The 26489-nt window shown below is 45.1% G+C and overlaps 2 protein-coding genes and 1 non-coding gene across 6 annotated transcripts in view; 1 reads left to right on the top strand and 2 right to left on the bottom strand.

Annotated features, from left to right (window-relative positions):
• LOC110260909 (uncharacterized) overlaps positions 1-26489 on the bottom strand; it is a 255762-nt gene that overhangs the window by 46346 nt on the left and 182927 nt on the right. Inside the window, exons 5-6 of one of the 3 annotated variants that reach the window (XR_014805398.1) lie at positions 21651-21756; positions 15916-19243 (exon numbers count right to left, since the gene is read on the bottom strand). The exons of 1 other annotated variant lie outside the window; for it this stretch is intronic. The gene's annotated coding sequence lies outside the window, so the exon portion shown is untranslated. Of the gene's footprint in view, positions 1-15915; positions 19244-21650; positions 21757-26489 lie in introns of those variants that run through there. One more of the 3 variants, XR_014805397.1, reaches the window with a different exon arrangement.
• The window catches only part of VAT1L (vesicle amine transport 1 like), a 161495-nt gene that overhangs the window by 16683 nt on the left and 118323 nt on the right, over positions 1-26489 (top strand). For both annotated transcript variants that reach the window (XR_014805396.1, XM_003126850.7), the window contains exons 2-3: positions 10226-10355; positions 14715-14930. Coding sequence is in view for 1 of the 2 variants with exons in the window: in XM_003126850.7 (XP_003126898.3) it covers positions 10226-10355; positions 14715-14930 (346 nt within the window). In the remaining variant the exon portion in view is untranslated. The remainder of the gene's footprint in view (positions 1-10225; positions 10356-14714; positions 14931-26489) is intronic.
• Positions 13676-13824, bottom strand: LOC146402197 (small nucleolar RNA SNORA15). The gene has a single exon (XR_014808748.1). It is a non-coding gene; the product is annotated as a small nucleolar RNA SNORA15 (small nucleolar RNA).

The raw sequence follows: 26489 nt of genomic DNA, 5'->3' as shown, positions 1-26489 counted from the left end.
GGCCAGGGATTGAACCCAAGCCATAGCTGCAAGCTACGCCAGATCCTTTAGCCAACCTACTGCACCAGGCAGCGGATCAAACCCAAGCGGCTGCCGTCAGGTTCTTAACCCACTCTGCTACAGTGGGAACTCTTAAGTTATCCTTGCTTTTAGGTGAAGAGTGTTTTTTCTTCCAGAGAAGTTTTGTATCAGTCTGTTTTCATAGTCCTGAGATCACAAAATGGGCGCTTAAACAAAGCCAAAAAGAAGAAAGGAAGGAAGGAGGGAGGGAAGAAGGAAGGGAAAAAAAAGAACTGGGAGCAAGATTTTCGGAGGTCAGTGCCTGTTGCCCTAGACATTGTCAATTTATGGGCTGCAATGGAGAAACAAAAACAAACGCTTCAGTTCTGGGGAAATAAGGGAATGACTCAAACACGTGTTTCTCAGGCCCGACTTGGGTTTGGAATTCACTGCTTTGACGAACAGGGCCGCAGCCAGAGGAGAGAAGAATCAGGATGGACACGCCTTCCAGGGTTGCTTCTACTCAGAGAAAAGCCTCATGTTAGGAGCCTTTGCAGCAGCTGCCATGAATACTGGGTCACTGATGCTCACCAAGCAGAGAGAGGTCCAGGTTCCCGCGTGGAATTTAACTGTGTTCCCCCCAGCTGTCCCCCAGCATCTTGTGGCCTTGGCCTTCCAGCAGATACATAGAAAGCCCGAGCTACTGTTTTTCATGGATTTTCCCAAGGAGTTTACCAACCCTGCATGGATAGTTCTCATAGCTGAAAACTGGCTATAAAACCTTGTAAAGGGCTCCCTTTTTCCCCCTTCCCTCCAGCATTATTGAGATACGATTGACACATAATATTATGTGAGTTTAAAGTGTACAAGTGTTGATTTGATACATTTATGAAGTGCAAAATGATTACCAAGGTCCTATTAGCTGCCGCCTCCATCCTGTCACATAGTTAGCGCTGCTTTTTTTATAGTGAGAACATTTAAGATCAACTCCTGCATGTGTTGTGATGGTTCACCTGCCTTTACCATTCTCTTTTTTCCTTTATCTCTGTTTCATCTTGACGCTTTGGTCTCTGCAAATCTCCCCTTTCTGTTTCCTCTCATCCTTTAGGTCCCAATTTAAACAGCTCATTCTCTTCTCTGCCTTCCCAGCATTGGCGATAAGAACTTCTCGTCTTTACTCCTCTGGGGCTGCTGTGCAAAGGACACCTCCATAAGCATTCACCTTCAGTGACCACTGCTCTGTGCCCGGAAGGGAATAGAATGCCATAAAGGAAGATCGCAATACCCCTCTTGTAGTGGATACTGGGGTACCCCACCCAGAACCCCCTTTGGGCCATTTCCTAGGCGCTCATTTCCCCCGCTCCCCCAACTGGGGGACTCATGGCTGCCTCCCTTCTGAGGAATTGCCCTCATTGAAAGGAAGCATCCTTGCCCAAGACAGAACCACTTCTCTGGGGTCAGCTCTCCTCTAATGACCAGCTAATGCAAGGGCTAAAAGGCCCATTCTCCTTGCCTTGCTTCATTGCGACCTGAGGGACCATCCTAGCTCCAGAACTTTCCATGGATAAGTCAAGCCCTTCTTCCTACTACATCAGTGTTTCAACCTCTCCGTCTACCCAGTCCAGCTTCCCTCACTCCCTTCCAGGTGTTGTTCCCTGAAGTACCCCCACCAGCCCTCCTTTACCCAAATCTCAGGCTCAGAGTCTGCTTCCCAGGTTGCCTGACCTGTGACACCTTCCTTAAGTGATGATGATGGTGGTGGTGACAGTGATAGCAGCTCACATTTCCTGAGCTTTTATGGTATCTGAGGCACCGTGTTTAACATGCATTGTCACATACAATCCACACCAACACCCAAAAGGGTGAGGGTGTCACTAATCCATTTTTGAGATGAGAAAACCAAGGTTCAAGGACATGAGGCAACTCACTTGAGGAGGAGCCAGAAAGTGAAAGCTAAGGATTTAGATTTAGCTTTGCTTACGACAACAGAGGACCCTGGAGCAATTCTTTGGGAAACTTTTCTGGGGGTCAGTGTTTTGATTCCATGGTTATCTTGTCTGTTAACACATCCATGTGAGTTCTCGACTGCATGAGTTCTCTGCCCAGACTTCTGTAAAACCGCCCTTTCCTAAATTGGGATATCTACTACTAAGTATCTGCTCGATAAACAGGAAGTCCTCAGGGTGACAGATGGGTCAAGAAGTCCCCTCTTTGTAAGTAGGAAAATAGGGTCTCTCAAAAGGAAAGCCTCTGGAGACAATGCCTCTGCCCCTTGGCTTTGTAAACCTTGATATGCCTGTTTCGTTCTCTGTAAACTGTGGGTAATGTCATTTACCTCTTAGCGCTAAGAGGTTGTTGGAAAAATTAGGGGGGAAGGATCAAGATGGCGGAGGCGTGGGACGTTGAGCTCACCTTCTCCCACAAACACATCAAAAAAATTAAACATCACACCTTTGAGACACTTAACACCACGCCTGAAACATAGTATATACCCCATAAGTGTTATGTATTACAATTACTAGCCACCAGCCATTTCTATTCTTCCCATCCCCCACCATCCAAGAACTGAGAATGGGGGTAACCGGAGATCTGCTGGCTTCTTGGGGGCCCCTCCTACCATCATAAAGCCCCATATGAGGACACATCACAGAAAGGGCCCACCTCACCCAGGATAGTCCAGTCTTCTTCAAGGGAACAGCTGATTTGAGGCTATTAGAGCAATTTTTCTCAATATTGATGTCATATGAGAATATGGGAGAAACGAACCCTCAGAGCTGGGGTCAAAATGTATGCATTTAGGATCCATCTCTCTATCTATGAAACACCATCGTGATCCTTACATGCATCCAGAAAATGATTGTACTTGAGGCTCGGTCAGGCAGTACCCACGTGGTCATTAATCACTGCTATAGGGGGAAGGGGCATTGACTGCCATCACCCACAAAGAGTAAGGCTCACGGTCTTATTGAGTACTTATTATACATGAATTCAAACTATCTCAGAGGTGTGTCAGGGAATCACAAGAGCTCATGGTTGAAGAAACTGAAAACATGTCAGCTGGCCCTCTGTCTTGAATTCCCTCCAGGACATCTTTTGCGATCTTCGCAAACAACCTTAGCAACCAGGAAGGTGACAGCGTATCCAATATTTTTATCAGTGATTTGGACATAAAAGTCAATGGCATGATAACCACATTTTCAGAGGATACAGATCCAGGAGGAAGAAGAGCCAAGTTTTGGGATGAAAGAATCAGGATCCAAGAAAGAGCCAAAGTTGGAAGGATGCACCTAATCTAATAAGGTCACATTTAACAAGAGAAAATGTAATTCTTTGGACTAGAATCAAAAAATTTAACTGCCCTAGAGGACAATGAGAGAGGTTTTCATTTTCTTATCTACTTAATTGTCATCTATTAAGTTTTTACCTTGTCTCATTCCAAAAACAACTTGAAAGAGCTTAAAAAGAAATGATGCAGCATTTCTAAGTGTACTTCCCAGATGAGCAGCAGCAGCAGCACCTGGAAACTTGTTATAAATGCACCTTCTTGGACTTCCCCCTAGACCTGCTGAGTCAGGAATGCAAAGATGGGGTCCAGCAACCTGATTTTTAACAAGTACCTCTGGAGCTTCTGATGAACAATCAAATTTGAGATGCACTCTAACAGGGTTTAAGATTTTTCAAAATGAAAACTCCAGAACATTCAAAAAGTTCAGATGGAGTGTGAGAATAACATAGAGAATGAATACCATAAGGCCCTGCAGTTTGGGGGAAAGGGTGCTACCAGTTTGGCCAAGAGCTTCCTATTAGCCAATGCAAAGAAAGAAACAAAATCAGTTGCTATACTGTGCTGGGCCTGTAAGATCCATACAACCAAGGTTCGTGCTGAGATTTGAGGAAAGAGTCCCTATCTTCATAAAGAAGTGAATGTATATCATAACAACTGATATGCTCAACAATAGCTTATCAGTAAGTAAAACTGTGGGCTTCTGAAGTTATGTCTTTTGGCCGTGTCTCTCTTAATTGAGCCAGTGATGGGTCAAGGTTTGGGATTTCTCTGAAATGTGCGATCAAAACACAGTGAGGCTCTGCTGAGCTGCATCAGTAGAGCAGTCAGAGTCTGGAAGAGGAAGCTTTCCATATTATTCTGCATGTGACTGTCTGATGGATTCCTGGGGCCAGTGCTGAGGATACTGATGACCTGAGGGAGGAGCAAGATGGCAAGAGATCTGAAATCCTTTCCCATGAGCAACCCTGGCCCTCCTTTCACCTGGACACCAAAATGGACTTTGTCCCTGACTACTTGTCCCTTCTTTGCTAAATCATTCTTTGGGTCAGTTTTACCTCCAATCAGAAAAATAACAAACCGGGATTTCCTGTTGTGCCTCAGTGGTAAGGAACCTGACTAGTATCCATGAGGATGCAGGTTCAATCTCTGGCCTCACTCAGTGGGTTAAGGATCTGGCATTGCCATGAGCTGTGGTGTAGGTTGCAGATGCAACTTGGATCTGGCTGGCTGTGGTGTAGGCTGGAAGCTGTAGCTCCAATTTGACCCCTAGCCTGGAAACTTCCACATCCTGTGGGTGTGACCCTAAAAAGAAAATTAATAAACTATAGATGGACTAATTCTTCTGTCATCCACGTGTCCTTGCAGAAATAATTTACGCCTTCTTTTATATCATTATCATATCTAAGGGAAATTAACCAATCCCCACTCAGAGTTTTGAGGGCACAGCAGCCTACCATAGTTCATAGATAACAGGATGACAGTCTAGCAGTCAGACACTCAAGCTCTGAAGTCATATGACAAGGGCTCATACCCCCGTTCTGGGACCTACAATAGGACCTTAGACAAAGTACTTTATCTTCTCTAGGCTGAACCTTACTCTTGCACAAAATGGAGATGAAAGTGGTCCGTACCATAATGCCTAACCTGTAGCCTCATCATCAACATTTGTTGAATCTAGAGGAACCTAAATGAAGATAGCCAGACATCTCTTATGAGACTTCACAGGGTTGACATCCCTCACTTAATAGATAATATGAAGTCTAGAGGCCAAGGCTACCTTGCCTTCCTTCAGCTCCTAGGTAGAATCTGAGCATCTCAAGTCAGTGTCCTTCAGCAAGACCACCAAACATTTCTTCCTCTCTACCTGAACTTTGATTTTGATAGTATTTTAAGCAGAGCCCACACAATAAAGGACCATCGAACAAACAGAGTATGAGAGCTGGGGTGAGGGCCTGGGGGCAGGGAATGGTCTTTGAAGAGGCAGCCAAGGTCCCATCGCTCCCTGAAGACAGTGCAGGAACTGGAACCCATGACCTATGTCTGTTTCCTTCCCCATGTTCCTTTAGTCTTCTTGCCCCTGCGTCTTGAAATCAGATTTTAGTAACAGTGGCTGTACTTGCATTTCAGATTTCATGGTGTCATGGGATATACAATAGTCAAGGAGCTTGAAGACAACGATGTAGGTCTCAGCTCCGCCATGTACTAATTGTGTCGTTTTTGACAGGTCTGTTTTCTTACTTGGAATTCAGTCCACATCAGTTTAATGGGAATCATAATATCTGTGCATCTTGCCTTTCTGGGATGGTTACAAGGTTGAACGAAATGTGTATGTAAGCACATTATACACTGCAGTCTGCTATGCCAAGCAAAGAGTTATTTTTGAAAGAGCTGGTCTCCAAATTTCCCTGTTTCTTTTATCACCTCCCCCATCCTGTGTTTTTCATGGTCCCTTCACATACCTTGGGCTTTAGGATGCTAATTCTCAGTAATAACCCTGTAAGCCTAAGCTTTGATGAAGAATTTAGCATGGGAGGGAACAAAACAGCCTTATTTTTATAATTATACCAGATTTTGAGAAACCTAGGATTACTCAAAAGACCATTGCCTCCAGCATTTTGCAGCACTATTATTTTTTTCAATGCCCTCAAATGTTCAAGATCCATATAAAAAGTAGGTAGGAGAAATATCTGACAATTATCCCTCTGTGGGCCTGAGTCATCAGGCACAGTCATTGCTACCTCAAAAAATTTCCAGGTGGAAATCAAATTATTTTAGTCAATACTTGAAACTGTAATTATGATGATGTATAACTTGATATGCCCCTCTTTTATCTTGATGTGGTGGGAAAAAAAGCATTTGACAGACCAAGGTGAAGTTCATGGCTTCACCATGCACTGTCTGTGTTCGCTTGGGCAAAGAACTTACGATCTTTAAACAATGTTAATGTTTTTGTTTGAAAAAAAAAAGTGAGGTTGGTAATGTCTGTCCAATGGGTGGTTTAGTGTTACTGATTATGGTATTTTTTTCTTTTTCATCTGTATTTTGGTCTCATGAGACAGAGACCACACCTGTAACCCAGACAAAGAGCTCTGTTATAAAGATGCGTGTGAAGTGACAAAGGAACTCTTGGGTAGTAGAGGGCGGGAGCAACATGAGGTCAGACCTCACCATGGATAGAGACTGGACCTCTCATCCTTGGAAATTCCACCATGAGGTTTGTCTCAGCCTGGCAGCTGGGTTGGCTCTGTGACCTGGCTCCGTTCTCTATCTGTTGATATCCTTTCTGACATCAGGTTGCTCTCTTGCCTGATTCACAGGGTGTAGGTTTTGAGGGGACATCCGATTCTTAGACCAGCTCTCTTATTTAATACTGAGTCCCTGCTTAGAAGAGAAAGGGCCATGACTCCACTACTGGTGCCATCAGCTGTCTAAGACATAAGAAGTTGTAAACATGACCCCTTGATCAAGTGCAGTGGGTGAAGTTCTCATAAAGAAGGTCTAGAATGTTGCTGGTGACGGCTTAGGTTGTGAATTTTGCTTGGATTCAAATTCTGACATTGACAGTTTCTAACGACGTGACATTACACGAGTAACTTAAATTTGTTGAGTCTCAGTCTCCTCATCTGAAAAATGGGTAGCATAGTTCGTATCTCATAGGAGTATCATTGAGTCTTAACCATAGGAAGGTGTTTAGCACAGTGTCTGCCACAAATGGAACCCTGATTACATGCCGTGTTCAGATCCAGATAAGGTATGAGGACAGGTGCCATGAAACAGGTCTATTACAGCGCGTGAAAGTTCTCCATGAAAAAACAATCCCCTCCTCTTTGTGTTGAGATTACCAGCAGTGACCCCATCCCCCATCCCCCGGGATACACGTCCTTCCCATTTCCATCCTGAAGGTGGACAGCATTCACCACGATCTGGATGGAATCACTGCTTGCCTCACTGAGGAAACGGGATGCCACAGGCTTTTTTTTTTTTTTTTTTTTTTTTTCCCGATGGTGCCCATGGCATGCAGAAGTTCCAGGGATCGAGCCCATACCACAGCTGTTACCAGAGCCACAGAACTGACACCACCAGATCCTTAACCCACTGAGCCACCATGGAGCTCCCTGAAGGCTTTTATAAAGTCAGTCTTAGCCCCCCATTTACAGTCCTCGGGCCCACTTCATGCTGGATATACACTGGAAGCGGCCCTGTGAAGCAGAGTAATGAGCATCTAGAAGGAAGCCTTCTCCAGGGGGCTGGCATGGTGACAGAACGGTCAAGTCATTTCTTTTTTTTTTTTTTTTTTTTTTTTTTGTCTTTTTGTCTTTTCTAGGGCCGTTCCCACAGCATATGGAGATTCCCAGGCTAGGGGTCGAATCGGAGCTGCAGCCACCGGCCTACGCCAGAGCCACAGCAACGCGGGATCCGAGCCGCGTCTGCAACCTACACCACAGCTCACGGCAACGCCGGATCGTTAACCCACTGAGCAAGGGCAGGGACCGAACCCGCAACCTCATGGTTCCTAGTCGGATTCGCCAACCACTGTGCCATGACAGGAACTCCCAAGGTCAAGTCATTTCTTCTGTCACTCCACCACCAGGTCTTGGGAAAGCATAAGTTTCCACACAGAGGACATAACGTGGTGAGCTAAAATATGCGTGAAATGAGATGGAGTATTTGACTTGGGATGGAGAAATTCCTTTTACTGTTATACAGTGATGCTTTATTTATTTGGTTGTGCTGGAAAATGGGCTATTTCACAGAAGCGAAGCTTACAGCTAAGTGAAGTTTTCCCATCTCAGCTCTGATATGATTTTTAGCTCTTGTTTAATGGTAATCTTCCTAAAAGGTCTCTCGCATTTCAGGCTTCTTAACGGAAGACACAGATAGTATTATTGAATGCTGCTGTGTACCTGGTCCCCATGCTTAAGTGCCTAAACTCTCAGGAATTTTCCCACCAACCATGTGAGATGGGAACTACCATAGCATCCATTTCACAGACAAGGAGACTGAGGCTGAGAGAGGTTGCATATCTGGTCCAAGGTTAAGTGGGGAGAAGTCGTGCCTTTGAGATTTGGGCCCAGATCCCCCCAAGATCTTAAGAAACTGGCCACTTTATTGGGAAACATTTTGGTTAGTAAAGGATCTAAGAAATATGAAGCATCAAAGTGGGACCTTTGGAAGGCTACATACATATACATCTCAGAAATGTGTCCATTCTTCTGAGGATTCCTTGGCTGCACCTACTTTTGAATATTCATGAATATTCCCTCATTAGTGGATGTCTCTTGAGTGGCCACTGTGTTGCTGGGGGCCTGACGCTTGCCACACATTCTGGAAGCAAAGCAAGGTGGGCGCTGCGTCTGCCTCCAGCAAGGGGCACATGCTAGAGATACTTCAACGGGGCAGTCTGAATCTTGCCTCATTTGTGGCCTTGAGAAGGGGGTGACTCTCAAATCCACCTTTCAGCAAGTCATCCTCATTGGCCTTGTTGATTCCTTATGGCTGAGACTGATGAGGAGAGACCAGAGGAGATAGGTAAAGTTAGATGCTTCCTTGGTTCCAAAGAGACCAAGGGAGAAATGGGCAAGCTGTTCTTAAGAAAAAGTTCAAGTCCCTTGCCTGGACAAATGCTGTGGCCGGATGCTGACGGGCCTTGGGCCAGACCTAGGAGTTTGGTTTCTATAACCCGAGTCTTTCTTAGATGGCAGCTTGTAAACACAGGAAGTACCTGGGAACCACATCTGGAGGGAATAAAAATATACGTTTGGGGGATATGTTTTCTTACTTGATTAGTACAGGAGTGTTAAATGCAGATTCCAATGGTAGCTCTTTAAAAAAACCAACAGTTCAGAGCATCATTAGAATCAAGTGTATGGTTTTCCAAGACAATGACTTTGATCTATTTTAATGATAATTTTCTTAACTTCAAAAGTAATATTGTTTATAGAAAAGACCTGATGACTTCTCTCCCTAAGGTTTCTTTTTTTTTTTTTTTTTTTTTTTTGTCTTTTGTTGTTGTTGTTGTTGTTGCTATTTCTTGGGCCGCTCCCGCGGCATATGGAGGTTCCCAGGCTAGGGGTTGAATCAGAGCTGTAGCCACTGGCCTACGCCAGAGCCACAGCAACGTGGGATCCGAGCCGCGTCTGCGACCTACACCACAGCTCACGGCAACGCCGGATCGTTAACCCACTGAGCAAGGGCAGGGATCGAACCCACAACCTCACGGTTCCTAGTCGGATTCGTTAACCACTGCGCCACGACGGGAACTCCTCCCTAAGGTTTCTGAAACAAACCCTCCAGTCTCCCTGCTGGTCCATCCCTTTGCCTTCTCTTCTTCAAGTCACCCTCCTGCGGCTGGACCAATGCAGTCTCTTGATGGCTCCTACTCCCCATTATGGGTACCACTGATGGCATGTTACTGGTGTCAGCTGGTGCGATGACTGAGGAGTGACAGTTGTTTTGCGAGTTTTTAAGTCAGGTCTTTTTTTCTCTCTCTTTTTCCATAGATTGGCCAACAGCCACCATGTCTGGCTGCTTTTCCGTCTATCTTCTTGTCATCTCTTCCTAGTTTATTTTTTAATCCTCGATTCAGAGCTAGAATGGCTAATGGCCAGGCTACTTGTAATGCCTACTTGTAAGGGAGGACTAAGGAGGCTCTGAGAGGGGCCAGAGGGGCTGTCTTTTGAATGAGAGTGTAAACTCTGCAACTGCTATTGAACAGCTGGGGAAGAAGCATTACTTGTCTAGAGAGATGGTTGTTGTGCTTTATTGGCGACCTCTAGCAAAGTGACATAACCCATTAGGTACCTTTGGCCAGAGATTTCTAAAAGAGAGAGAGGAGGGTGGGGAAGGGAGCGGGGTGGGAAGGAAAGCAAAGTCTGGACCGCAGCTCCCTTTGGGATCTCATGGTGAATTTCTCTCTCTCTTCACGTTTGCTGTTCACAGTGGTTTAAACTTCCTCGACTTGATGGTGCGACAAGGGAATATTGACAACCCTCCCAAGACTCCCCTGGTGCCAGGATTTGAGTGCTCTGGGATTGTCGAAGCTCTGGGGGACAGCGTTAAAGGATTTGAGGTAATGCGTTGACTTCTGATGGAAAAGTGTGACATTTATCTGGAATTGGCTGAGATAATAGGAGGCTATGCAAACATGTCTGAAATAATCTGTGATGGGTATTATTGTTGTTTTGTTATTTGGTTTTATTATCAGTGCTTATAAATGATAGGACTTTCCAAATGGCTCATGTTTGGCTCAGGTGCCATCTTGGTTGCCCTGGCAACAGTCTGGTGAAATGGCCAGGGGAAACCTTATCATCCTCTTTATCCATCTTAGACAGTTACTAATAAGGTTAAAAATAGCACAGCTATTCATTTGGCCTTGGGTTAACTAAGTGTGTGTCCCTCTTGGCTCTACCCACAGCTCCCACTTTCCCATCACCTCAGGCTCAAAAATCAATTGCAAAATGCAAAAGGTGGGGAGAAATAGCCTCTGTATTTTAAAGTTTGGTTCCTTTAAATATCTACTTAACTGATGCATTTCAGTTTCCATCTATAAATCGTTATTTCCGACACTGGGAAAGTGGTTTTGGGAGAAGAGGGTTTTCAAGGCAAAGGTCAGAGCTAATTGACAGTGAGACAGAACAGGCTGTGGGTTGGTGGCTTGGGGAGTAGGGCAACGGATAAGAAGGATTCTTCTATTATTCTAACTCATTTTTGGTCATGTTCAGAATTCCTCATAATAAAAATGTAATCACTGAGAAGATGACCCCCTCCTACCATTATTATGCTAATCAAATAGGATCGGGTCTATAAAAACTGCAAAACTGTGGGCAAATCAATGGAACAAAACTGCAGTAGTTTGGAGCGAGAAAAACCAGCGGAAATCAGGCACAAGAGCTCTCGCTCAACTTAAGTGCTTCCCCGGGGAGACATGAAGGGAGCTCACATTTGAGAATCCACCCCAATCAGAAACATGAGCCAGTTACTTTTGCAGGTAAAGATTGCTAAATTATCCCTTTAGGCAGAAAATTCAGAAGTTAGAAATCAAGTGGAGAGTTCAGTAGTTTCCCCATGAGGTCAGAAAGGTAAGCTGTAGTTGAACTTGAATTCTAATCACCAGAGCATTTTCACCCTTCCTACCAAATCCCACGATCTTTACTTGCTCCCCACTTGCAAATGATGCAATAGTAAATCCAGGAAGAAAAATCCTTTACAGGGCAATGCCAAAATGCCCTTGGAATTGATTTTGAGCCTGCTGCTCAGGCTCTGTGCACTTGAGCCTCAATAGACTTTGAAAATATCAATATACTCCGAATTTATAATGATGGATGCCTGGAAATCTCATCCCACTCATCTATCTTTTTGTCGGTGGTTTCCAGATGATACAGCAAAAAAAGAAAAAAAAAATCGAGATAGAAAGAAATGTGCCTTTTCTTTTCTTTCCTCCGACTGTCCATTTTCTGTCCCCAAGTCAGCAGTATAACCAGAGGCAGCACAATCTCCCCCTTAAAGTGCTGCATGTAGGAAATATGATCTGTTCTTTCCTTCTCCACATGATAACAAAGGAAAATGTGGTAAAGAACGCATTGTTTTAGACTATAACAGTAGGCAGGAATGGCATTGGCCTTGGTTTAGACAGAGGAGTCACTGTGCCTGATTAGATATATTTTCCCTTATATTTCGTCTTTTTTCTGCTAGTTAGCTCTAGCTTGCTTATTGTCAAACCGATCCATCACCCCCTACCCCCATGCAATACTTTCAGCTGCACAAACAAATAAATGAGGCCCCTGACAGGCTTCCAGTTAGCATGTGATTTGGGAGAAAACCAATACTAATATGCCCTCTATAGTTTTGACTTAAGATTTTCAATCATGTTGGAGATGGAATTCCACACAGCAGCACACTGAATAGTTCTCTTGGTTTGACCGATTGCAAGGGAGGCTTGAAAAGTTGTTGCCAGAGGCACAGCAGTAAAGGCATAATTTGCACTCAGCTGCCCAGGACTAATTTCTTTTTCTTATCAGAATCAAATAGGGAGGTGAACTGGATATTTAAAAAAAACAAACAAAAAAAAACGTTTTCCCACCTATGGACTCTGAGACTGCGGCTGTTCTGATGGCCAATCCCCTTTTTGCCATTTTGATGGTGAAACAAGAGCTGTCAGCCCTGCTGCGATGGCATGCCCATCACCGTCAAGGTGGTCTGCCAGGGCTCTGACCATCATTGTCGAAGGGTCTAGAAGGGCACAACCATCACTGCCAAGGGGGTTGAAATATTCTTTTCACACACTCTGTTGGCACTAGAGGCCATCAGCTCTTCTGTAGTGTAATGTATCTTTGGGTTTGCATGATTCTGTGCAAAAGAGGATGCCAGTCTTAGGCCTTAGTGATGCTCTGGTCCAGACTGTGGCAGGTGAGATGATTCCTGACATCCTCATTTGGTTGTCAGCCACTCCAGAAATCGAGACACTCACTGCCAATGAGACAGCCTCTTCCGTCCATCAGTTTCTTCATCAGACAGCTAGTCCCCTGCTTCATATATTCACTTCTGATCATTAAATTGTAAATTCCATGAGACTAAGAACCAGTCCCTCCTTTTTAAGAGTCAGCAGTGGTTGCTCTTTCTTCATTTTACATGTTTCATGCCAAGTGGATTATGTACATATTATAATGTTTAATCTCGGAAGGACCTGTTCCTAATATTATATCCATTTAAGAGCTGAGGAAAATATTCCCAGACTTGGTAGGTTCCCCTGTCCTACAGCCTTGTACAATTTTGTGTCTTCTTTGTTGCACTTTTCTTAGGTGTAAAGAACTAGCTATTTGTATCTGGAGTCAGTTTACCTAGGTACACATCCCTGCCCAGCTACTCTCTTGCCAGGCGACTTTAGGCATGTGCTTTAGCCTCTCTTTGCCTCAGTTTAAATGTCTGTAAAACCTATGATCTGTTAATATGGGGCTCATACAGAACTCATCTCATAGGATGCTTTTGTTGTTTGTTGAGCAGGGGTAAAAGAGAAATGGTAAACTAGAAAGAAAATAAAACAGTAGAATCACATATATATATATATATATATATATATATATATACTAAAAACACATATATGAAAGCCATTAATTTATTGAGAAATCACTATGACCACAGTAATTGGAATATTGCATTTAAAAGTCATAGTACAGGAGTTCTCTTGGGGTGCAGTGGGTTAAGGCTCCAGCATTGTCACTGCAGTGGCTTGGGTCACTGCAGTGACAAGGGTTCGACCCCTGGCCTGGGAATTTGCATATGCCACAGGCGTGGCCACAAAAAACCCAAAAAGTCATAGTATAAGCAACTAACACCAAATACTAGAATTGAACCTGTGCTTGGCAGCTCATGTAAGCCATTCGTATTAATTTACTTTGCATTTCCCTTTAATAATGACATGCTGTGAAAAAAACTTAGCATATGATTATAACCACTTTAAAGGGAAGACTGCTTGCTTTTTTGCATCATGTCTGGCTATGTAAACCACTGATAAAAGGAACAGAGTGTTCTGGAGTTACTGCTGCGGCGCAGTGAGATTGGCAGTGTCTCTGTAGCACCAGGAGGCAGGTTTGATTCCTATCCACAGTGAGTTAAAGATCCAGCATTGCAGCAGCTGCAGCATAGGCTGCACCTGTGGCTTGGATCTGATCTCTGTCTCGGGAACTCCGTGTGATGCTGGGTGGCACCAAAAAAAAAAAAAAAAAAAAAAAAGAAAAAAGAAAAGAAAATTAAAAAAAAAAAGAACGCAGTATTCAGCCATGCCTCATCTAATGAGGTAAAAGATGTGACAACCTTGGGACAATGTCTGCCACATGATACGTGCACATTATAGGTGGTGGTTGTTCCGCACAGCCAGTGGCATTCTCCCATTCCTCTAAGCTGCATCTCATGCACTTAGATTTACATGGCTCCTCTGAGGTACACGTTTCACATCCCATGTACTGGGTAAGCCAGTGCTAATCTTTGATGGAAATACCACAAAGAGCTAGCCTGGCAGGGAACCTATCTGGGGTGGGAGAAAACAAACGAGAATAGATTTTACTCCTAGTCCTGCGCCTTTGACTTTCCCAGCTCCAAAACAGGGAGATTAGATGAGAGGGCAAGTCAGTAATATGACCCTCCGAAATTAACATTCCATATGAGGGATGTTGTATATTTATGCTCCAGAAGAGGAATAGAGACCTGGCTTCCATGGCCCCTGGGAAGCTTGCAAAGATGGGTTTCAGAGCATCCGCAAGTGCCTTGAAAGGCAGATGAGGTGAGAGTGTGCATATTTGATTTGGGGCTTCTTTCCCCGCCCCCCCGCCTTGGGAAGGACTCTGTGGTTTTCATCGGAGTCTAACAAGTGTTTGAGAAATCTCTCAAAAAAGATCAGGAAACCTCCGCTAACCCTGTGCTTCTCTCTCCCCAGATTGGGGACCGTGTCATGGCATTTGTCAATTACAACGCTTGGGCAGAGGTGGTCTGCACTCCGGTGGACTTTGTCTACAAGATCCCAGAGGACATGAGCTTCTCTGAGGCTGCTGCCTTCCCCATGAACTTTGTCACCGCCTACATGATGCTCTTTGAAGTTGCCAACCTCCGAGAAGGGATGTCCGTGCTTGTACACTCGGCTGGCGGCGGCGTGGTAAGTTGGCTGCTTGTGAGTCCTCTCCCCTGAAGTCAGAATGGTGCAAAAGGCAGTGACACCCAGTTGCCAATGAATTTCTTGTGTGAGCTGTGTCCAAGAGTAGGGGTCATCTCTGCAATTCTGGTGAGGCTCACGTGGATGGTGGAGTCCACATAGGATTGCGCTGGGGGGCAGGGTGAGCCCAGGGGTGGTTTCTCTGGAGTTTGGAAAGGTCTCCAAGGTGGCACATTAGGACCCGGTGTGTCTCAGAGACAGTTCCTGTAGAGAGGCGCTCTCAGGCGCAGTATCACGATGAACTGTGACGTCTGTCATTGTGAGATGCCTCATAAGTCATGTCCCGCTATAATATCTGAAACACCTTAATGGCGGATGATTCCATTTTTTTAATATGTTGCCACGAATTTGTGAGAGTTCCCGTAGTAATGACATCCTCCTTCGTGTATGTTCTGACGTATCTTTTTGCATGGGAGAGGGGTAGATGGAGACGGTCCTAGCACAATGGGAGGTCCTCTTTAATCTAAGTAGACCCACGAAAGTGGTTGCATATGTGAATGTCTTCTGCACGGTGAGCTTTTGACAAAGGGAGAAATGATGGGCATTAAAATCGCTGCTCTCGAGGTGAGGGAGGGCAGAGATTTCTGCTGTGGTTTGGATGAGTCTCAGGACCAGTCAGTACGTATGGCACACCTGCCCCATGGCAAGCACTGTGTTCCCATCGTGGTCAACTGGCATTGGAGTCGAACCCTAATCTTTGAGAATGAGAGGCGTGACGCATTGGCTTAACAATTACATATTGAACACATACTACGTCTTGGACTCTATCGGGTTAGAGATTAAAAGGAGAAGGTCCAGGTACACCATCTAGTAGGGGTGTGAGAGGTTCTTGGTATTAGAGATTCTGTGGTTCAGTGAACTCAAGAGATGAACTCTTGGGTTGGGTGTATCTTGAAGACGTTTTTACCAGAGGTTCTATGGATATTGATTTTTTTTTTTTAATCATTCTTGGCTTTCTACAACTATCAGAACCCTACATAGTGGAAAGCACATTTCTAGTTTTCCTTTTCAAGAAGACAAACCCATGTACAAAAAAGCGAAGGCAAAGATGTGAAACTTTAGGAAGGCCTTCAGAGGAGACTCGTCAATCACCTTAGCAAGTTTGCCAATATCTTTTGACCGTGAGTAAAGATGTAAGAAAAGCTAAATATCCCTCAGGAAAGAAATGGATTTCGGTGCCAGTGAATCTATTAACAGCAAGCAAGCCGTTTAGAATGCTGGCATTTATGAGCTTGGTGGGCTCAGCGTACAAAGCTTAAGAGACCTGTTTTCATATGATCAACGCAAGTGCCAGCCTTGACAATGGGGCTGGATTCGGTCCTGCTGAAACACCGGCACTGATGATGTTTCATTTTGTGTTTTGATTTTCTTTCACTTGGGTTTGTTCTGGGGACTAAGGAAAATGTCTCAGGGACATGGGTGTCACAAAAGAGGGAAAAAAAAAAAAGTCTTGGGAAATAACACAGTTTTATACTGTGCCTTATTCTGGGCTTACAGACACTGCAGTGAGAACTGAAGTGTGAGACAAAGGAACCGGGAAAGGGGCAGTGAGGAAGGTAAAGAAGTCGGTGTGTATTATGTGGGCTCTAACATCCCCAGGCTTTTTGCACAACTCACTCTTGCTTCCTAATAATGAACTGTGTGCAAAGAGAGAAAAATGATCAGTTCCGTGAGCTAGTGTTCATTTGATGGAAATAAACCAGTTACTAGGGAAACCACACCTAGCCCTGGGTTTTAAGACCAGGGGTCATTCCTCTGTGGTCTGCCATAAGCAATGTATGCCGACACACTATGAACATCCATCAACATACCGGTTGTAATAAATGCAACTACTTCCGTGGTGCTTTTCCACACGGATTGCTCATAATGGGGTCCAATCGCACCAAAGTAAGGCAAAATGAAGTGGAAGCAGATACTCTGGGGCCAAAAGGAGGTGGCCTAGCTTAATATGTGGGCAGTTTAAAACTGGGGCCGGACTCCCCAGCTCTTAGGTGAGTGCGTCTCCATGCAAGACTGGATAGGTGGTGTGTAGCACTGAGGTCAAGGTTACCATGAGAGGAAAGTCTTTTGGCCACAAGCATGTATGTACATGCATGTGAACACTCAACCCAGCTGGGGTGGAGAGGACATTGTCTTACAAAAACCAAGAGGTCCTAAGGAGAGCCCAGATCAGTCACCACCTCATGGGAGAAAGATCAGCGAGGTGTCTTGGGCAGAACTAGATTCTGCCCAAGAAGAGAGCCAGCCACTGCTCTCATGGTGGGGAAGCACCCTCAGGAGCACTTTTTTATGCATCATCTGTGGGAGCCTGGAGAGGCACGGAGGCGCTTCCCATCCCTGTTGGATAAATCTGGCCGGGTTGCTGTGGTAGCCAGAACGATCCCCACCCCAACCCCACCACACAGATATCCATGTTCTAATCCCTTACGTGGCAAAAGTAATTGGGCAGATGTGATTAAGGAAAGAAGCTTGAGATGGAGAGACTACCCTGGATTATCCCAGTGGGCCCTGAGAGATGGAAGAGGGAGAGAGAAGAGTCAGAAAGAGATTTAAAGATGGTACCCTGCTGACTTTAATGATGGTGGAGAGACCATGAACCAAGGGATGCAGGCAGCCTGTAGACACTGAAAGGGGTTCTCCCCTGGAGCTTCCAGAAGGAATACAGCCTTGCAAAAACCTTGATGTGAGCCCAGTGAAACCCATTTTGGACTTCTGGTTTCCAGAACGATAATATAAGAAATCTGTATATCATGTGATACAAATTACATTGTTATTTACCATAGCCCAGTATAAAACTCTCATAGAATAAATTAGTTGTGTTTGTTTTTAGCCACTGACTCGGTGGTAACTTGTTGCAGTAGCAACAGGAAACGAATAGAGCCCCTTTCTCTGGGCTGCTTCACTTCTCACTGCAGGGAGCCCACTGCACCCTGAAGAAAATCCAAGTAGCAGAACTAGGATTCATACCGTAATCTGGCCGATTCTGAAACCTGTTCTCTTTCCACTCGACAACTCAGAATGTCGAAAAAACCGAAATCATTTCTCCATTTATTCATTCATTTGTTCAACTTCTACCCAAGGCCAGCTGTAGACATTTCAAGGTACCAAAAGACTGTGGCCTGGGGACATGGTTCCTCATTTGATGCTGATCAGATGACAAAGAAGCTTCAGCCTAGTTTGAATAAAGTTTCCTTCATATAAAGATTGCAGTTCTAATGGTGCCAAGACTTCTGTCTGACTTTTATCCAAGGCTGTGATGGGGAAATTTGCAGACAGGAAGTGCGAAAGGCCAGCCTCAACTGTAATTTTGAAGGACACTTCAATAAAGTATCGGCAACTAATTCGCTCCAGAACAAGTCACTTTGTGAATGGAATTGCCCAAGTGTCTGCACAGCCGTGCCACACCTTTGAGGACGCTGATTTCCTCTGACAGTGGCACAGCCAGATGGTCTGAGAAGATGACGCCCATAATCAAGAATCTTTAGAACCTGGTGGACAATGGGCTTCTAATCTCTTAAAGGAAAAGAAACCAAACAGACTTCAAGAGCAGGTTTTTCTGCTAATCCCATTAACACTCTACTATGACTCTGAGCATCTTAACTTGGGAGGTGCTCCATTTCTGGAGAATGATATTAGTGTTACCATGTGGTTATTTGCTTCTATGTCTGGCATTTGATGCTTTCTCAGAACCCTTGTGCCTTTTTCATCCTCTTATCTGAACAGAGAACAGCAGTCTGAGATGGACCACCGATCTTGGAAAGGAAAGCAGAACTTAACTTTCAGACAGAGTTAAATGGCTACTGCTCAATTATTAAATTCAATTCATTATGGATGGGGCATTTCCCAGCGTCATTCAAATTACTCCAAAGGAGAAACCACAGAAGAGAGAGCCAGCATCTATAAGGGAGAGCACGAGGCTCCCTCACCCTGTGTATGGGCCCCTGTGCTTGGGGTTCTCCCTGAACGGCGGATTAACCGTACGTCATTGTAACATGACACCTGAAAGGATAGGGTCAGTAGGAATCCTCAGTGTGGTAGAGGATTAGGACATACTGGGTAGTCACTCCATTTCAGCAGAAAAGACACAGCCATCTGCAAGTCACTATAGGAGCCTGTTTTGGTGGAAACAAAACCACTGTTGATCATGAAAAGCACCAACATCTACCCAGCTTCTCAAGCCATCAACTCTAGATCGTGGGTAACTCCTCTTCAACATGCTGCAAGTTTGAAATCCTGTGATGCATTCGCGCCACATCCTAAATGGAGCAAACATTTGTGAACTGAAAAGCTGTAGCAAGCCATTTTTCCATGTTCTCGAAAAGTTATTTGCTGAGCTAAGGAGAGCCCGGTTATTGAGTTAATCTCAGAAAGGAAAAAAAAAATCATTCCTAGGGATCTTGTAAATTTCAGTCTAGTGAGCAACATTCTGAATATTCTTCCCGGATTTTTCCATCTGCATCTGGTGTGCTTTATTAGTTAAATGAAGCCCATGAGACACCCACAGGTGTCCATCCCTCTACCATCACCCCATGGTCCAGCTATGCTCAGTCTGTACCCTTCAGCATCCAACCTAGCAGGTGCATGTGTGAGATCTTCGAACGGAAGGAAACGAAGACAGACATTAAGTGGTGTTGCACGCTGGCTGTGTACCAGACTCTGAAAATGTTAATCATTCCACACGCATAACAACCCTCCCTGTGGGAGAGTCCACGGCAATGAAGGGTTCAGATCACAAGCTCTGGAGACAGACTCCCTGGGCTTAATCCCAGCTCCACCTTCCACCTCCTCTAAGACTCAACTTCCTCATCTGTAAAGTGGGGTGACATTCGGGACAGCCTCAGGTGCCACTCATGACCTTGGAGCAGTGCTGGCACATGATAACCACCCAGAGAAACTGAGCTGTTATAACTTCCCAGATTCAGAGTTTCAGTCTTGTTTCCAAGGCTGCAATGTGCATTAGGAGGAAGGAGCAAGTATAAACTCAAAATCTGGGGCAGGAACTCCCGATCCAGTGCCCTTGAGTCCACCCTATGGAAGTGGCCTTGGAAATATCTGTGCCTCTCCTCCTGTCTTCTGCCTGCCCCACCCTGTGCCCTGGATAAGGGGTCTTCACTGTGGCAAGACCTCCCAGTCCCCAGGGGCTTGCAATGCTAGGAAGGGGAACCTCTGAAAATTTAAAGAGAACAAAGTGCCTTATTCCTTCATGAATAACCCAAACAATGAGGATGAACTGCATCTCAGCATCAGCGGGAAGGACTGGCCTGGGGACTCACTGGAAGGGGTAAGACCCTCATTCTTTAATGCTGACCCCGAGAAACAGGCCCTCAACCTCCTAAATGTCAAAAGACGAGGCAGAGACCTGTCCTGGACAAGGTCTCCCCCTCCCTGCTTCCTGATGCTGGCAGCCAGTGCCTGGGGTCCTCACAAGTCAGCAATATGCCTCAGCTTCTGAAAAAATCTATCTAAAGCCATTTCTGCCAAGCTAGGTCTATGTCTGCAAAAGCCCCACTTGATCTTCATTCTAGTCGCTTTTAACTCCTTTACAGTAAATCATGACTGAGCCAAATAAACTATCTTTATTATAAATATTATAAAGGTGCAGTTGAGACACAGAGAGGTTAAGTTACTTGCTTCGGGTCACACAGCCAAGGAGAGGACAAGCGGCCATGTGAACTTGGGTCTCTTTGAATACAGAGCCCATGTATTTAAGGCCTGGGAGGCCCTGCTCATAAAAACCCTGATTCTACTTAGAATGAGCTGGAATGGATTCCATGCTATGGATTTTGTTGGTGCACTTCCTTCCCAGGAGCTGAGGACAACCAGGGGTTACCCAGGAGAGCTGAGGTATCTTCAGGAGGAAGGGAGCATCTTCTGCTGACATGGTCAACCTTTCAAAGAGTCAGGCAGATTAAGTGCAGAGGTTTCCCTTATTGTTAACTATCCAGCTGGACATAAGTCCCAGGCTGCCATGTTCATGAAGGCAGGGATGGTGTGATCTCTTCAATCCTGTATCCTGAACACAGAGCCCAGCATCCAGCACACTGGGATTGCTTGAGAAATATTCAGAGAGGGAATGAAGGAAGAAAGGGGCCAAAAAGCAGCATTTATGTTAGCTATGGAGAGAGTATAGACTTTAAGGGCTCAGATTCCAAAGTCACAGCCGGTTTTCATCCTAGCTTCTCCAATTTCCAGGTGAGAGACCTTGAACTAGTACTTTAACTTCCTTGGACCTAGTTTTTTTCATCAGTAAAAATGGGTATAATACCTATCTCACAGTTTCTGCATGGTGTTTTAAAGAAGATGAGATAATGGGCTTAGCAGGCTAGCCAGCATACAGAAAACTCAAGTATTGGCTACTCTTATTACTGTCACTAATATCTTTACATTATTGTTATAACTATCTGGTTAGAAAAAACTACTCAGACTACTCTGGCACTTATAGCCAGAAGCAAGAGAGCAGCAAATAGGGCAGTCAGCTGGTGGCTGGTTGTTGAAACTTGGAGCACAGGACAGATAAAGTCCATCTCAGCATCCTTTGTTCATCTTCCTTGACAGGTGGCTGCACAATAATCTCATGAATTAGTGGGGTTGTCACATCACCCCTTTTCAAACATCACTTTTCTCAAACCCACAAGACATAATTAGACTTTAAGAAAAATGTACCTCCATAGTTCCAGCCCTTGGACATGTGCCAAGAACTCCAAATACCGACTTGTCTTTGCTGAGTTTATGTAACTCCAGGGACCCATCCACTTCCCCAGCGACACACCTGAAAGACCACAGTTGCTTTTCAGAATGTTATTGTCCGTATTAAGATGAAAAACTCAGTTCAGCTGGGAAAGAGTATAGCAAGAAACAGCTCTGTGTGTTCTCACAGGCACCCACCTGGCTGTCATCCACGATCCTGGGTACTCTACCCATGAGGCTGGCCCCTGGTCCCTCTGATTCAGTCCATCCTGAAGCCCAGTACTCAACAGCATCCTTCACTTAGCCCCTGTTCAACATGTGCTTGGGCTCCTCAAAAGGATGACCCAGTGCTGGGATGAAATCTGAACTCCACATTTCTTCACACAAGCTGGAGTCCTTCTCCCACCCCATCTCCCATTCTTCCCACCTACTCCCACCAACTCCCACCTACTCCCTCCTCCCTCCCCAGCCCCAGCCCCTATCTCTGTCTCTCATCTCTCTTTGCCTGGCTTTCTTTCTCATTGTCTATCTTTCTGTCTTGGTGCTTTACCTCTATCACTTGCTTCTTTCGTTCTTTGAATCTTTCTGTCCCTCTCTCTTTCCTCTTTCTTTCTCTCTTTCCTTCTTGCTTCTTTCTTTTTCTCCCCCCTCATTCCTCACACCCTTCCTCTCCTATTTCTTCCTTCCCTCCTCTCTTTCTTTATCTAGTACAAACCCTGAGGATAACTGTGTTGGTCTCTGGGTATTCCAGAATGAGCATCCTTAAACCTACAGTTTCATGCATATAGTACACATTTACCAGGGACACATGCATCATCATTGCCAATGGTGACAGGAACTACAAGGAGGAGTAAATGATGCAGTGACTGCAGAATGTGGGACATAAGCACCTGGTCCAGGGGATCAGAGATGACTATGCCTAGGAACTAAACTTAGAACTGGTATTTAAGGACAAAGACAAGATGGGGAGGGAAGAAGAGGGAAGGGAGGAAGGATAGGAGGTTACAAGGATGAGTAATAATGTGGAATCTGGGTGTGTTCAAGAAACTGACCAGAGTATGGCAAGAGAGGAGAAGAACGGAGAAAGAAGGGACAGTGGGTGACTGGCAGATCAGTGACTGCATAGCCACCATGTGAGCTCATAAGAGGATTTTGGGCAGAGGTTTAACTCGTGGTTGACATTTTTTTTTTTTAATAAGATCCTGTGTTGCTGAAGGGTGGGTAGCTGGAGTGGGTCCGTGTGGAAGCTGGTGATTGAGAGGTGGCTGTGTTTTAGAGTATCCTTCGACTTCTCTCAATAGGACAATCAGAGGAAGGGCTAGATCCAGCGATTTAGGCAGCTAGGACTCTGTCGTTTGTCACATCACAGGGCAGCCCTGGATAAGCCCTGTCCCATCTTGTGCCTCAGGCTTATCTGTAAAATGAGGTAGAATCAATCAATGCTGCATCTGTAAAATAAGGTAGACCAGATGTTTGCTCTGTAAAATCAGCTGTTTGTTCTGTAAAATTAATATTTCTTCAGTAAAATGAGATAGACCCAAGGCACTCTTCTAAGGCTCTGTCTGCCTCCATTGGTGATCCTGGGTTTTCCCGTGATGCTGCCAGTGTTTCCCTCCTAAGATGCAAACTTCCTTCTTTTCAGTCTCCTCCTTAGCACAGCTCCTTGCCCATTCACCCCCACCGTGATCTCCTTCTTTAAATTCTTAGAGTCAGAGAAACAGTTAACAGTTGTTCGTTCAACATTCAGTCTTTGGAAGAAACTTCCTGAGTATGAATCCAGATTTCTATGACTTATTACTTAGCTGTGCTTTAGTTTCCTTATGTATAATAAAGTTATTAGAGTATTTGGGAGGCTCGAATGAACCAACCTGGGTCAAACATCTAAACAGCCCCGGAACCTAGTAAGTACTCAGAAAATGCTACCCAGTAAAACTGTAGGGGATGTTGTGATGTGCCATCTAGAACACCCTTTGAGGTCCTCATTGCCTCTAGCTTCCAAGAGCATTGGCTACTGATGGCTCCTGGCTGTATCCCTCCCCAGTCATGGCCCTCAGTGTCAAGGAAGTGCCTTGTTCAAGGTTCCCACTTTGTGCTGGGGCAGCCCACATCTAATCACTGTTGCATGCAGGGCTTCAGAAGCCCAGTCCCCTTGCCTCAGTGGAGACAACTCTGAAGGGCTAGACCACCTGTGGATATCCTTGAAGGACTGGTTAAAACATCTCCTACAGATGCAGCACAGCTTGACTTCTCTTTCTGCCTAGTCCTGCTTCCCTTACTCCTTTGCAGATGCTGTTCCCGAAAGTACATCCCAATAGACACCCTGCATGCAGGTCTCCACTCAGAGTCCCCTTCCAGAGAACCTGGCCCACAGCAATTATTGTGATGCCATTATGTCATTGTCATCATATCTGCAGCCCATAAAAACCTGCTTGCCTACCTGGTCCATTGATCAAATTCCCACTGATGCCCATCACTTAGATTTTGTTCAGAGCCCTATGCTTAGTTCAGGAAGCTTATCTTCTCCTTTCTGAGAAGCCCTCCTGTTGTCTAGAACTCTGCTGGGTCCCCAGAAGAGGCTAATAAATGCTAATGGGTTGAATAAGTGGGTAGAGAAGGAGGGGCTGGTGAACACTTGCTTCTTCCTAAACCATGGCAGCTCTTCTTGATGCTTGATACTCAGGACACCATGCCAGCCAATTCATCCAAATAACTTCGTAATCTGGTCCTGGGCTGGATACCCTGGGCCCTGGGCTTTACTCTCCTGTGGTAGGGTTTGCTTGCAGTATCAAGAAGAGAGGAATGAAGTTACTCCAGGCTCAGCCTAAAGAAGAGAAGCTCAAATAAAAGATTAAAGTTATGCTTCTCTTTCTTTGGACGAGCAACTTCCCTTCCGGACTTTGGTTTCGTCTTCTTCAAAATGAGGATGGGAGTGTTGATATGAGTGTTCAATGAGTTAATTCATATAGAGCAGTAGTTTCCAAAGTGCGGACCCTGGACCATCAGCATCGCCTGAGAATTTTTAGAAATGGAAGTTCTTGGGTCCCGCCCCAGACTTACTACAGAATCGGAAACTCTGGGATGGGGGCCAACAATCCGTGTTTTAACAAGTCCACCAGGAGACTCACGCATGGTCAAGTTTGAGAAGCAGTGGTACAGAGAACACACAACAAAGCCTGACGCTCAAAAGAAGGGCCTCAGGAATGAGATGTCACGTCATTGTGTGATTGGGCTTTGTAATGGGTAATGCACATTAAAGGCAATACATTAATGGGAATATTCGTATTCATTTCAGTCCTCTGTATTAGTATACGCTAGTTTAGGTTTATTAGGGCACAGAGGTTTAGATTCTATGAATTCTGACCCACCCGTCTTTGCATCCCAGCTTCAGCAGTTTCCAGGATGATCTTAACCAGGTGCTTAATCTAAGTCTCAATTTCCTCCTGTGTAAAGTCTGCATAACGGCGTCACCCTCCAAAGATTGTTGTACAGCTAATGAGATGATAGAATCCGAGGAACAGTGCCAGCTACAAGTGAGCATGCACTAAATGGTGCCTGTGATTCTCCAAATCGCGCCCTACCTCAGAGAGAAGAGGGAATGGAATAATTACCTTGTATGAGTTGTGGTGTTTGCTAATAAAAGCGGATGTGCACCCCAGCTTATTGTGGGGGGAGAAGGGAAGTCCTCATAAAATGCTACCCATCTGTTACTGGGTACCATTATTTTCCAAATCTCAAATTTTCAGAACGGTTATTTTCAAAATCGCAAATCCGTGAACTCTTCCACTTTTGAGCTTTTCTGATGCTCAGCCTCTCGGCCTGCTTGCCCAGCTGGTAGAAGGGCTGACTTCTTTTATTTGCTTATTTTTATTTGGTTTGGTTTTTTGGTGGCACCTTTGGCACGTGAAAGTTCCCGGGCCAGGGATCAAACCAGCACCACAACAGTGACCCAACCCACAGCAGTGACAATGTGGGATTCTTAACCACTAGGGCACCAGGGAACTCCAGGGTTTACCTCTCGAGAGAGGAGGAAGTTTGCGGTTTGAGTTCGGTAACACGCTTTAGTGTAAAGTGACAAGAAAAACAACCCCCAAGGAGTATTTTGACACTAAGGATGCTGTTTATCCTCCTTGGTTTCATTTCTTATTATGTGCCCATAAAATCTGCCTAGCATTCTGTCCCGTTCCTCAGCAGGGAGTAGGCATTGTTTTGTCCGCCTGCAGAAAATGTACAGATGGGAGGTTCCAACCCAGTATGTAGCCGCTTAGGGAGAAATATGTTGACTCGTGGTTAGAGTGCAGTGATTACGGCTCTGGCCTGGCAGCCAGGGGTTCAAATCCAGACCCTGCTGTGCGCTGACTGTATGACCACATTTCTTAACTTGTCCATGTCTCCTATTTCTCTTTTGTATCATGAGACACCTCATTTAATGTACACAGGTAGTCAACTCAGCACATGACACCGACTCAGCTATTTTGAATGGTGCCATTGGACAGGATGCCGTCTGATTGATTGGCCTGGATTCAGAGAGACATTCAAATGGCATGAGCATGCTTATTTCTGTCCCTCCTCGGGTGACACTGGGGTTACAGGAACTCCAGTCTCAAACCTGGAATAAGCTACATGGATTTAAATGTTAACCAGTAAATCAAAATCTGCATGCATGACAATGGCACGTTTCCTGAGCATGTAGAGACGCTCCTGTGTAACCTGACATCGGTTCATTCCTCTTTCCTTCCCTCTTCCTGACCTGTAGCTGGCAACAGACCTTCACCACCAACCCATCTCCCCGACCCCCAGCCCACGCCCACCAACAGC

Source organism: Sus scrofa, chromosome 6, assembly GCF_054392235.1.
Source record: "Sus scrofa isolate SSC_HxYL_T2T_F1_AM1 chromosome 6, Sscrofa_HxYL_maternal_Yorkshire_Landrace_v2.0, whole genome shotgun sequence".
Taxonomy (NCBI): Eukaryota; Metazoa; Chordata; class Mammalia; order Artiodactyla; family Suidae; genus Sus; species Sus scrofa.
This window is presented reverse-complemented; position numbering and strand designations above follow the sequence as displayed.